The 14,455-nt window shown below is 31.8% G+C and overlaps 1 protein-coding gene across 1 annotated transcript; it reads left to right on the top strand.

Moving 5' to 3' along the window:
• The first annotated feature begins 1,768 nt into the window (after positions 1-1,768).
• LOC125065214 lies at positions 1,769-13,799 on the top strand. Its single transcript, XM_047672717.1, has 10 exons — positions 1,769-1,886; positions 2,083-2,270; positions 2,707-2,870; positions 3,275-3,538; positions 11,207-11,460; positions 11,537-11,633; positions 12,277-12,376; positions 12,522-12,629; positions 13,145-13,309; positions 13,749-13,799. The coding sequence occupies exons 1-10, from the start codon at positions 1,769-1,771 to the stop codon at positions 13,797-13,799; spliced, it is 1,509 nt and encodes a 502-aa protein (XP_047528673.1).
• The last annotated feature ends 656 nt before the right edge of the window (positions 13,800-14,455 follow it).

Here is a 14,455-nt window from a genome sequence, read left to right as displayed (position 1 = left end):
TATTTTCTCCTCTGATATAAGTTCAATAAAAACTTTATTATGGCGCCATTCAGCTTTGAAACTGCCTCGTTGATTTAAGAATGCAGATAGAACTATAAGTAAAAAACTGTCTCCAGTCCTTCCATTACGAGATCGTATTACGAGATGTGAGAGAATAGATAGTACTCTAGCCATGAGTTTATGTGTAGTCTACAATAATAATAATACATTAAGAATGTTCATCGTGGCCAAAATTGGGAAGAAAGACATCGCTATCGTTCAGTACTTGTTCTCAGAAATAAATAATACTAATCTAATAATAATATAATCGACTTTAATTGAAACGGTGCTCAAGATCAGGATCAGGGGAAAGTGCTTAAAGATAGTTAGAGACATATCGGCAATTTTATCGTCTCCGAATCTAGAAGAAAAATTTAACGATTTATTTATTTTATAATATCGGTAGGTGGACGAGAAAATGAGCCACCTGATGGTTAGTGGTCACCACCGCCCATAGACAATAGCGTTGTAAGAAATATTAACCATTCCTTACATCATCAATGCGGGAAATCAAGATGTTACGTCCCTTGTGCCTGTAGTTACACTGGCTTACTCACCCTTCAAACCGGAACACAACAATAGTAAGTACTGCTGTTTGGCGGTAGAATATCTGATGAGTAGTAGGTACCTACATAGACGCGCTTGCACAAAGCCCTACCACCAAGTGAATTCAATTCAATCCACGTTTAGTGATGGACTATCACTGGAAGAAATCGAAGAAGAAGAGTAAACGCTATTGTTATTTTATAATAAATTCGTAGTAGTAATAATGCAGCACCAATGTTCTTTATTGTGCATTAATAAACACAAAATAGACAAGAAATATATATCTACATATCAGATGTGGGAAACACCTTATAATGTATAATTATCACCGTTTAAATAGAATTTTCTTATATTATAGTTGATCATATCAAAGAAAAGAGGTTTATTATTACTATTCTAGTAAGCTCAGTGCATTTATACCATTAAGTAATCAATCATTCTGTTTACTTGCCGATCGGGAGCCAGCCATAGGAGGTTAATGTGGTCACATCAAACAGATTTGTATTTAATCAACCGCCTTATAATTACGTGTACGGAACGTGCAGTGCTAAATATTACTGTTATTCTGTTTCCATTGTTACGTATTGATTTTATATTTTAAGTTTAAATTTGAAACCATATGTGGTTCGACACGAAATGTTTGATAATGACATGACCGATTCGATTTATTTTTTATGCCTTTTCTTAGTATGTTAATAAATATGTATAGCCTCGATGTAATATTCAATCTGTAAATTTTTAGTAAAATTTTTTTTTAAATTAAATTTGGTCAAATACGTACGTACTCACGGCAGCCAATCTCAAAGGAGTCCAGTTAACTAAGCAGGACATATCGTAGTCCTTCACTCTCAAAATCCGATGGCACGCCAAATTCGACGTACCCGGAGAGAGTTTAGGCCCAGGACCAATGGCTTAACAAGGTTTCTGAGGTACACTATACACTCTTGCAATTTATAGACTCAGACCAGATAGAAGTAGCAAATGGGTTTGATATCTGCTCAGAATCTGTGGCCTTATTTGTCGAGCTAATAATATACAATAATATTTGACAAATCAAATGTGAAAAAAAACCGTGCAATGGAAACAAATCAACGTACAATCGCTAAGTTTTCAAAGGATAAATAGAAGCGCTTTATTTGCAAAGCTTACTTTAAACAACCTTTTCTCTACATTTGCTGAAAAGATGGAATTTTTTCATCGTTTGTGGACAAAGTCAACTCAATGCAAAGCCTTGGAACAGTCGAGCGGGAAATTAGAGACATTGTTTTTCGAATCTGTTTACCGTGTTACGTATTTTGCAGGTAATATTTTGGCAGTCGTTTTTTAAGCCTTTCAATCAAAAACTGGTATTATATTCAATACGTGCACTGCGCACAAGGCTTAGGAAGTATAGGCCATACAACCATCTACTATTCTAAATCTGATATACCTACATAAGTATTCATTTGTATTTATTAAATAAATTAATTTTAACGTATACATATTTTGTTTTACCAGGATGGGCTCTTTTGGACAACACCTTAAAGTATCGCATATATAGCGGGATCCTGAAGCTGGCGGTCGGTTTCTTGATAAGCTGCGAGGCTTGGCATCTCGTAAGCAAGTCTACCAGCTTAGATGGCATCATAGACAACGTTAATGTTACTCTCATGCACTTCATTGCTCTATATAGATATCAAAATATGGCAAGTGTTTACTATATATAAAGTAGTATCTATAAATAGGTAAATACATTCATAGTCGTTCCTTTTTCATCTTTATTCGTCAAAGTTATTTTTTTGTTTGGTTTTAATAAATATGGATGAGCTTAAGTGTTTTCAATAAAAATATTTTTTTTTAAATAAAATTAAAAAAAAAGATGCTCGAATTATGATAATTCATACACGTTTTCCTTAAATATTCAATAATGATTATAGCCATATTTCAACTTTCACTTGTTTTGTAATTAGGTCTCCCTATTTTTCGTGGCCGTAATTACTGAATTATAAATCAATACCGAATTATAAAAGTTGGGTCAGTTTTATCTTTGCAAAAAAATTTGGAGGATATATATATCAAAAATTTTAGTTATTTTTTTTTCTTTTAATAAAAAGCAAATTATTTAATTATCTTGTACTACAGAGAGCAAATAAAACAATTTACAAAAAGCTTGCTTCGGCTATGGAGTCGCCTTACTTTGATACATCGACACCGAGGCGACAGGAAATGGTTAGATTTTGGTCTCAAAGGAACGAGAGATTTTTAAAACTACTACTCCTCCTGGGCTCTTGTACTCTAGCTGCGTGGTTAGTAATAAAATAGCTACATTTATTTGAATAACAAAGAATATAATAATTAACCCAAAGTAGTTGAAAAAATAAAACTAAGTAACAGCTTCTCTTGGGGAGAAGTTTGGACCGTGTTTTACTACACCACTCCAAAGCGGGATAGTTTCATCCGACTCAAGCAGGTTACTTCACGATATTTTCCTTCAAAACCGAGCACGAATTATTAGATCTGAACTAAAAAAATAATAATAATTAGATTAGATAAGATTTACTCGTTCTGACCACAACTAGCTGTGTTTACTTGCCTCGATAACATTTTATACAATAAACAATATTTTAGGCAGGCAGTGAGAATATTTTTTACGTATAACTTTTCATCCCTGCACACGTTCTACGTGATTGATGCTATTGAACGTTTACAGGCACATCTACCCTTTAGTGGACGACATAGATTACAATCTGATGGTATCAGCACGCTTCCCTTTTGAATACCAAACGCCGATTCGTTTCCCGATCTTTTATATCATAGTGCTCATAACATTTAATTATGCCTCTCTGTTCGTAATGGTCAACGATCTCATAATGCAGGCGCATTTGATGCACCTGTTGTGTCAGTATACCGTATTAGGAGATTGCTTCGAAGGCATTATTGACGATTGCATTGGAGACAAAAATAGTAAGAACCTGTGAAGCGTTATTTTATTCTGTCAATTTATTGTTTAGTTAATGTGTGTCATTTCTGTCACTTGCACTTTTAATTAGGTAAACACTTTGGGAGTTTATTTTTTATGTATATATTTATATATTTTTATATATATCTATGGAATTTTAAAGTTTTTATTTTTTCAGGAAAGGATGAAAGACATATTATTAGTACAGATCAATTTAGAGAGAAATTCTTAAATAGGCTGAACGATTTGGTGGAGCAACACAAATTTATTTTAAAGTAATTATTTATTGTTTTTAAAATATTCACGTAAAGGTAAGTAGGAGCTATTTACTAGTCAAATAAAATGCATTTTATTTAAATAAATACAAAAAAAAAGACAATTATCGTCATCAACTGATATCTATGGGAATGATAAAGACAATTAGTTTTATTTTTATTTGTGATAGGAAAAGGGAATGTGCAGATGGGCAACTTAACGGAATGTCATAGACAACGGCAATGTAGATAAGAAATATAAAACATTTCTTATACAGACAATACAATAAAATGTATTGTTGTTAGGTAGAACCTAGAAAGAAAATGATAAGCGTGGTATCTACCCAAGAATGCAAGCAAAACCCAACCAACGCTATATGTTTACAAAATTATCTGCCTTACGTAAATTTACATTATTTTATAACTTTAAATTTATATACATGAATTAAATATTATCAATTACCAGACAAATGAAAATAAACGCGATTCAAAACCCTTCGTATCCCAAAGGTAGCCCTTGAGAGTACTAGAATAATAGATTCCAACATTGTTAATTAATGTTGAGCGCTCTGAAAATCAAAATACGACGCCGACGTCACGGACTGGTTTTAAGTATCAAATATCAAGTTATAAAACTAAAATACATATATTAAAACTACAGTGAATGTTATCTACTAATATTAAATACACAAGAGTATATTCGTCCGTTCCTCATTAATGCTTAAAGATTTGTCAGATTCCTATTCCCTTGGTCCCAGGCGGGCTTTGCGCAAGCCCGTCTGAGTAGGTACCACTTTATTCTACCGCAAAACCTTACATAGTATTGTTGTGTTCCGATAAGAAGGATGAGTGAGCCAGTGTAACTATAGGCACATTGGTAATATGAGGATTAATTAATATTTCTAACCGTACCAATAAATATTGGCAGTTGTGAACACTTATCATCATATACGAAATAAAAAAAAATCAGGTTTGGTCCGATTTCAATACACCTGATAGAGACGTTTGTTGTGACTTGTATATGCAATATGCTTCCAGGTCTATAAAATAATTTGTGGAAGGAGAAATTGCTAATCCGCCCTGGTTCCGCTCGAGTGAACTTTAATTTCACCGGTTTTCGTATAATACAATAATCCAACTCACATTAAAATTAAAAGATTTATGCTTAGTCATGTTTACTCAATGACGCAAAAACAGCTGGAAGAATTTAGATTTAAATTTGGAATATAGATAGGTTATAACCTTATAACGTGACTAACGACCGCCGCGTCTCTCACCCCTCACAGGTGAAGTGTGTATGAAAGTAAGAATAAATGCATGACATCATGTGTAATTTGTAATATATCCGACAAATTCAATTAATTGTTTTGCTGTTACGACCAGACGACCAGGGCTTTAGGTATTATTTTCGTTTCATTAATTACTTCAACCGTACTTAATTTGACCCTTGCACCAAATGACTTGGAATTCTCATTTACTAGATTTGTAAGGAAAAAAATCTATATATATATAAGAAATTATTTTATTATATATATTTATTTATATACAATATATATGTTACTGCAAAAGCTTGAACTATGGTAAATCTTAAGATTTTCCAGTAATGCATATGGGCCACCTGATGGTAAGTGGTCACCACCGCCCATAGAGAAAGGCGCTGTGAGAAATATTAACCATTCCTTACGTCACCTATGCGCCACTAACCTCGGGAACTAAGATGTTATGTCCCTTGTGCTTATGATTACACTGGCTCACCCTTCTAAGCGGAACACAACAATACAGAGTACTGTTATTTGGCGTTTACTCTTTAGAATTCATCTGTTGTTCTTACTTAAGTTTGTTTTGTGTTTAGCAACACAATGGAACTGAAGCACTCGTTAAGTATGCCAATGTTGGGACAGCTGGCGGCGAGCGCAATGCTCATATGCTTTGTTAGTTATCAAGCTACAAGAGTAAGTAAACTTCTTAACTTTACATTAGTATGGACATACTTCTTGTTATTTTCAAGTCACGTTACACAAACATTTGCTATCGCAAAAGTAAACGTCAAAAGTAAAGCAAAGTAAAAATCGTTAGTTTCCTTGATTAATGTTCTACTGTTCAGTTAAGGTCTTCTCTCCTTTTTTAAAGAAAGTTAAGAAGGAGCTTATGCATCTTCGAGCTCACTAATACTTTAAAGTATTAATTATATCTACATATTTATACTTTGAGTAGCTCCTTTATAAGTATTATAAAAAAGCTTAAAATACATTTATATTCATCAAAGGAGTTCGCTTTAAATCGAATTGGAAAAAGGAATTGGATTCGAATGGTTTTATCCGAACTTTAATTTTACTCTTCGACTGTTTCTAAAGCGATTACACCGTCGTTGTCATTTTACAGACGGCTGGACCGAACAATGTAAAGTTTTTCATGAGTCTCCTCTATTTGATGTACAACCTATTCGAGTTGTCTATTTTCTGCAAGTGGTGTGATGAGATCAAATTACAGGTACTATAAGTTATTATTATATAAGAGGCATATGAACCGGCAGAGCCCTTCCAAGTGCTAACTAGTTATAAAACTAATATAATTTGGTAAAATGATATAGAAATATTGTCTATTATAGCCGTTTGTCTTCGGTCTGTCCTCTTTTCATGTCTAGGGAATCGACAATCTACCCGCGATTCGTTCGTCTAGCATTTTTAGGCCTCATAACTCTTATAATTAGTTGAGCAATTGTGCTGTTCATTAATACACTATGGAGTTATCATATGTCCTTGGGATTGGCCGTTGGCTTCGTCAGTGAAATTCGGTTTGGGGTACAAATATAATATATAAACATATTTACATTTTGTATAAATCCATATTATTACGATATATTAATATTAAATTGAATTTATAAATAATAACCGTAAATATTATTTTTCAGAGTGAAAATATCGCTAATTCAGTTTACTGTGCGCGTTGGGAGAGGGGTCTGACTGCGACACGAGGAGTGGGCGCACGCCTGCTGCTGATCGCGACTCGCGCTCGCAAGCCGCTCGTCCTCACCGCCGGAGGCTTGTTCGATTTGTCACTAGCCTCATATACCACTGTATTTATTCACATATATAATAAAATAAATTTTATTGAAGTAGGCTCTCAAAAGCAAATTTTAAATTTGGAGTCGTTCGTATAGGTCAACGGCTCTCGGGCTACTAAGCGATGTAAAAGTCATAGGTCGCAGTCGCAAGTCTTAGACATTGTCTCTCCTGTCGACTACTGTCGAACCCGCATCTAGTACAAGCTCAATGCTTAGTCAGAGGATAAATATTAATAATTATTATTTTTATCTATATCTTAATAGTAACTCAATTTTACTGGTTGTGTATGTCAATATTAAAACAATTGTTGTAGATTAATTATTACATTTTTTTAAAACTTTACTCTATGTAGTATTAATAAAATAATTCAGTTCAAGTTGTAATTGGATAGAATTTAGATTAATTGTTAAAAAAGTATATCTCTATCAAGTGGATAATATTTGATACACGATCAAATACAATAAAGATTGTATTACGTCATCTTAAATCATATTTAGCTAACGGAAACTGCCATTTAGTGAAACCAGTTACGAGCCGATAATATTTTTTGTGCGTCAACTAAATGTACTTTGTAATAAAATTAAGTATAAAATATTTTTGAGATATCATTAATGATAGTCGTTCCGTTCTCACTTCTCAGTATAAGGAAAATGTGAAAAAATATTCATACTTTTCGGAATAAAGATATATTTATATGCTAATATACATTTGAATAATTTGTTTAGATTTCCGATATACTAGATATATATTTACCGACCGGTTAATATTTCTTTCTTACACATTTTCAGCTGAAATTGTTAAATCCAATAAACTTCGATATGAAATAGAAGCTTCTAGAGGCCTGAAGTACGTACTTTCTTTCTGTTCATAGCTACTTGAGCACGTGAATCAAAGCATTTTCTTTCTAGACGTGCAGATGTTGTATTGATCTTTTCTTAATTTCAATAATATTGTCAATAACGAAACTAGTTAGTAACGGTTGGTTTCATTTGTAGATTCTTTTTCTTTTGTTTGTTTTGTAATAAACACTTCATTACTCATATTTTATAAGCAAAACCGACTTCAGTGGCTGTCTGTGGTCTTCTTGGTCTATTATACTTCACCAAATGATACTTTCTTGATGAATATTTTGAGTAATTGAGGAGTTCATACCTCAATTCTTCATAAATCCTATCAGTACCAACTGGATTTTGATGAAAGCGGGACTAATCTGAGAATATGTAGATTCGAAAATATTTTTCCAATTCTACTTATAAATGACGAAGTTCTTATGTAAAAAGACATAAAAATAATCAATAGAATTGAGAATCACCTTTTTTTAATGTCAGTTAAAAATAAAATTCTATTTGTGAGATTAAAAAATAACTTATTTGTTTTACAGTTGGTGAAGACGTCCTATTCAGCTGTTACAGTTTTGCGAAGACTTCAGCAGAATTAGTTGTAAACGAATACTTATGTAATAAATAAAATATTAGCAAATATATCAAAATTTTAATAATCATTTACATATAGTTTTGTCTTTAGTTATTCGTATAAATATAGTCTTCCAAGTCAATCATTGGAACAAAATTGCAAAATGCAAAACGAATGTTCATTATTAACTGAAAAAAAAAAAAAAATTATTTTGTTACTACTTACTTACTAAACTTTAATCTATAAAATATTCAAAATATTCTTTGATGAAATTGTAGTTTTCAATTAATTTCTCAATTTTTTTTTTTTTTTGCTAAGCTATCTCCGATTTTAATTGAGTTTAAACTACTAAGATAAATGAATAAAAAAAATCAATAAATTCACAAATATTTAACATTTATTTACGACCTTTCAATGCGAAAACAGCAAGTACTTAAGAGGTGAGTTTTAATAAAATAAAATGGAAATCTCATTCGAAACCTGGAAAGCCTGCAACAGTTCTCATGAATGAATAACAAATGAATCGCTGGTCTTTCATGAATAATGATGACGACCATGCACTGTCCAAACGAGTTTAACCGCCCTGAATGATTAATACGATTGAAATTTAATAACGGTTTCAGTGATTTCATTATTTGTTTCCATTGTCATCGACGAATTGCAACTCTTTTGTGAAAATGAAAAGTGCCTTTTAAACTGTTTAAAAGGCAAACCGAAATCCTTTATGTTGAAACTTTTGATGATAGAAAAAAATGGTTTCTATTTTGAAATTAAAAAATAATTTGTCAAATGTGAGTCTTAAGGACTTGTGTGGAGCAGAGTACCAATCCTAGTAAAAAAATTCACTATCGCAATTCATTCGAAACGTAATCGTAGCCATTCATACGTTTTCCCATTCTACTAACACAACGATTCAATTGCAGTTCGGTCGAAGTTAGATTGAAATATAATCGGAATCATATTCTAACCTATATAAATAAGTAGAAATGGCCCACAGTTAAGTTAAGCTGAGGTTTCTTTTTGCGAGGAATAGTCGAAGTTGGATCGGGATAGAATCATAAACGTATCATAACTATTATACTTTAGCAGAATAATTGGCCTTCAGTACCATTTCCTTTCATATCGGAATTTACAGGGTTAGAATTTCAGAAACATTTGATAATTTAAGGCAAATTTGTTTAATTTGTGCTTATTTTCTTCATATAATATTGTATTAAAAATTATTTAAAAGTCTTTATTAATATTATATTACATTACAACATTTTATGCTGAAAAATTTGATGCATATGGAAACGAACCATGGACTATTTAAACTCAATTTTCGTAGGCTATACTACATTATACGAGCTGTATCGCCTCAGTGCGATAAAATATAGACCAAGTAAATTAACTAAAATGAAGATTTTAAATTCAATATGGAAAAAACTCACAGACACCGATGCTATAAAATCAGCAAGTGGAGATCTCGAAATACAATTTTTCGAATATATTTATCGCGTCACGTATATTTTCGGTTGATAAATTTGAATTAATCATAAAACTTATTTTATTTGAATACATCTTTAATAATAATAAACATGAGTCCTGTATTTTAAATATCTTTCCCAAAAATGTAATAAATATTTTTTTAGGTCTTTCAACTTCTGACTACAGTGTGCCTTATTGGATATACAGTACTACTGCGAAGACACTGTTAGCGTTGCTCGTATGCTCTGAATTCTGGAACTTCTTCAGTATTACTTGGACTATCGATGGAATTATAGATGCAATTAACATTATCTTGATACAATTGGGTGCTTTTTGCAAGTACAGAGTACTGGTAAATCTTCTTTAAATATTTTTTTAACGTTAAACTTAATATATAATTATGAATATTATGGTCTTAAATATATATACAGAATTGTCCAAAATGAATAAGCAATTTAGCCTTCTCTGCAGCTTCGGGTTTTCAAAATCATTAAAAATAAATAAAAAGTAAGTAAATAAACAGTCTTCCGACTAAGCTCATTCACAATTTATTCATTCGTCAGTAAATTTATTATAAAATTGACTACTCTGTTTAATAATTATTATTTCGGTTTGAAGAGTAAGTAAGGTAGTGTATTATAAGAAAAAGGATCATGACATACTTTGATTTCTTGAAAAACAATACAGCACACTCCTGCTCCACGTTGCCGGAGTGTTTTTTACGACCGGAACACCTTCCACTTAAGTAGCTCGGTTGTATCCTTCATAGCCTGGATATGTGCTGCTTTAAGCTGTTCTAGAACCTTGATCGGTGACTAGACCCTAGGCCGGGAGTAATGGCGTGGAAGCTGTTATTTGTCACATACAAAGCTACACTCTACACAGAACTTCTTTAGCACTTTCAATACCTGATTTTGTTTAATTGCTATTTTGATGGTGTAAGTGTTAAATAGAGCATGGGATTTAATTTGGGGTATTCTTGCAAAAAGTGTATTACAGTAATTTGATCAATTATTTTGCCAATCTTTGTTGTTGTTTAAACATTTCAAATCAAATTTGAAGATCCATTCGGAACTCTTGGGAACCTTAACTAAAAAAGGAAATTATTTTGTTGCTAACAGTAGTTGCCTCCTGTCTGCTAGATAAATGTAAAGGACGTTCATAAGAGTTTTTAATGTCTTATTACTAAGTCACTTTAAGTAATATTAAATTTTAGACTTCCAATAGACACGTATTCAAAAGTCTTGCATCTTCCATGGAGTCAGGGAACTTTGATTTATCGACTGAAAAGAGGAAAAATATATTGGAAACCTGGCGGACAAGGAACGACACGTGGTTAAAATTGCTGTTGGGTATAGGAACTTGCACTGTTATTGCATGGTATTTTCATTATTGTAATTAAGTGAAGATTCATATGAATTAGAAAAAATAACTAAGGTTTCCGATATTTAGAACAAATTAACATTATCATTATAATTTTCTAGGCAAATCTACCCTATTATGGACGACCTGGAGTACAATTTAATGGTGTCTGTTCGATTACCATTTGATTATAGAACACCCGTTCTATACACGATCACCTACATCTCTACATTGATAGTTTTTTCCTTAATATGTTATTTTGTTATGACAAATGATCTCATCGTACAAGCTCACTTAATGCATTTACTCTGTCAATTTTCCATACTTAACGACTGTTTCAAGAACATATTAAACGATTGCCAAAGTAATTTTAAAGGTAGGTTAATTGACAAATAAGGTCAATGATTGAGGTGAATGATTTTGCAGCATTTAAACTGCAACTACTTTTTTAGATATTGATACGAACAATTTACATTTGAATAAGGAATTTACTCGAGTCTACAAGAGTAGATTAGGTAATTTGGTGGATCAACATACGCTCATATTACTGTAAGTATAATATCTCCTACTCTATGTATACTTTAAGAAAAGACACCTTTCACAATTTTTTGATATTGCACTGAAACCATTTAGGAAGAAGTAAATACTTTCAAAATTACTGGACAATTTAAAATAATCAAGATTTAAGTGGTATCTATTTCTGAGTTTTACTTATAATTTGATGTTTCTTGTAAGACTTGGACTTACCTTTAGAAATTATGATTCTATTGCATCAACAATTTCATGTTTATTTAACCGTTCATTATTAGGTATTATTAGTTTCACATGCCGAAATTCATGGATATTTTTTGGACAAATTACGGTCAATATTTATTCAATTCCAAACTATCTGGACAATCCTGACAAATAATTTTGTATAACATCATAGCTGCCAAATTCAATGGCAAAAGGAAACTTCTTATGGATTAATGTAGATCCCCTGAACGTATAACTTACGACGAATAAACCTTCATTTAATGTCATATAACATATTTTAGGCTTTTGGATATCGTTAAAGTTAACGGTATCGGGTAACATTCTGTCAAATGTGTGTAATTCTCATTCGAGCAGTTTGGTGAAATAAGCTCGAAGCCTTGGCCAAGCCGCTGCTACTTTTTATATAATTAACGTTTTTTTTGTGACATTTTCTTAGGAATACATTGAAACTTCGCGATTTAATGAGTATACCCATGTTGATTCAGCTGGCGACTAGTACAACACTAATTTGTTCCATAAGCTTTCAAGTCACGACGGTAAGCATCCTGTTGTTATTAAAAATGTTTTTTTTTTTAAAATAATACTTATACACTATTTCTTGCACATTTTGCGTAGTTAATATTAATCACGGACGAAATTTGTTTGTGCGAAATTTAAAATATATTTTGTATTTTTGTTCAGTCGGTGGATGTCAATATGACGAAAGGACTTATGAGCCTGTTTTATCTCGGATACAATATGTTCGTTCTTTATATAATATGTAGATGGTGCGAAGAGATAAAGATTCAGGTATGACCATATACATTAACTACGTATTATAAGCGAGGAGACGTTCCCTAAAGAAAAAAAAACTACAAAACTATAATTCTTCATGTATTACTTATTTCAAAAATTGCAGCGTATTTCAGCGAAGGTGTAAGAATATAATTAATAAGAGACGTTGTATGCTATTGTTATAAAAACGAAATAAACGTTGTCTGTCTATCTGTTGATCATTCACGGCCAGTCCACTGAATTGCATTTGATAAAATTTCGTATGAAGCATACTTGAACTCCAAGGAAGGACATAGGCTACTTTTTTATGCCTAATACCTTAGGACCAACTAGTACACTATATATATACTAAAACAGTTTTGCTTGTTTTAATACAAATAAGAATAATGTTTCATTACATCAGATACAATACGGACATTAACTGTGATTTGAATCCTAATTTGATTTAAAACATATTTTATTTTCGTGTACAATTGTAACACTTCTTAAGTAAGGGTTTTAATATATTTTCTTTTATATTTATAATTCAGAGTCAAAGTATAAGTGAAGCAGTATATTGTTCGGGATGGGAGAACGGTATCGTAATGGCGCCGGGGGTACGAACCTCTATTTTACTAATACTTGCTCGTGCTCACAAGCCCACTGGACTTTCCGCTGGAGGCATGTACGATCTCTCTTTGGAAGCGTATGCAAATGTAAGAACAACTTGGTATCGGTAAATAGACAAATAGAACCAGCAACATTTCTTATTGATGTCTATGTTTGAACAAGCAAAGGCTATTTATTTTTAATATGGAACATAATCCATGATAATATTTATGTTTTTTTACGTTAGAGATATAAAAAAAACGATATTCTTTTGTTTTATATAATTTAAGTACGTGTGAGGTTCGACTCCCGACGAAAAGACGATGATTACAAATACAAAATCATAAAAGAAAGTCAGTAGTGCCGTGAAATTCATTTAAATCTTTTCCATATCCAAACTTCATCGACCCTTTCTTAGCATAAGCATTTTAGTCAATATAATTAATTATATATAATTATAAGGGAAGGTTTTAAATTATCTATTTGTAGGCTTAGAAGAAATACGTTAAACTATTCACGAAACTCTTTTATCTTATTTTTTTTTAGATAGTGAAAACATCATACAGCGCTCTAACAGTTCTTCTACAACTTCGTTAAAAAATATTTTTGTGTCAGTCGAGCTTGAATTATGTTGCAGCTGTAGTTAATAATTTAAATATTAAAATTACGTTAATTATGAATGTTGCATCTTTATTAAAAATGTTAAATGCTTTAATACTTTCAAATAAATTGCTATAATTATGTATTAATATTATATATATTTAGTAAACATGTATTCTAATAATAAATATTTCGAATGAAGTTATCAAAAGCAATATGTTTTGTTAATTTGTGCTCCAATTTCCTATAAGAATTAACAAGGAAAAAAACATCTCTTAATAACTGCTGCAAGTAATGATTTCTAACAGACTAAATAATATCAATTTAGGGATAAAATTTTGCTAGCATTCTCGACAGTGTTCCAAGCAGCTTATAACGAGTACTTTGGTTAAATCTTTTGTCGTTTGTAAATGAGAGGAGCGCACTCAAGTGCCGACAGTTGAAAATCAATTGTGCTAAAAACAATCTAAAAACAAACATTCAATTATATTAATATAGCTATTTACTTGGTGGTAGGGCTTTGTGCAAGCTCGTCTGGGTAGGTACCACCCACTCAGATAATTTACCGCCAAATATTTAGATACTTATAAGTGAATAAAAAATAAAGAATGAGTTTTTATGATAAATGTCGAGCAAAAGGACCGCCTGATGGT

The sequence above is a fragment of the Vanessa atalanta genome, chromosome 7, assembly GCF_905147765.1.
Source record: "Vanessa atalanta chromosome 7, ilVanAtal1.2, whole genome shotgun sequence".
NCBI classification, from domain to species: Eukaryota; Metazoa; Arthropoda; class Insecta; order Lepidoptera; family Nymphalidae; genus Vanessa; species Vanessa atalanta.
Note: the sequence above shows the minus strand (reverse complement) of the source record. Positions and strands in the feature narration are given on the sequence as shown.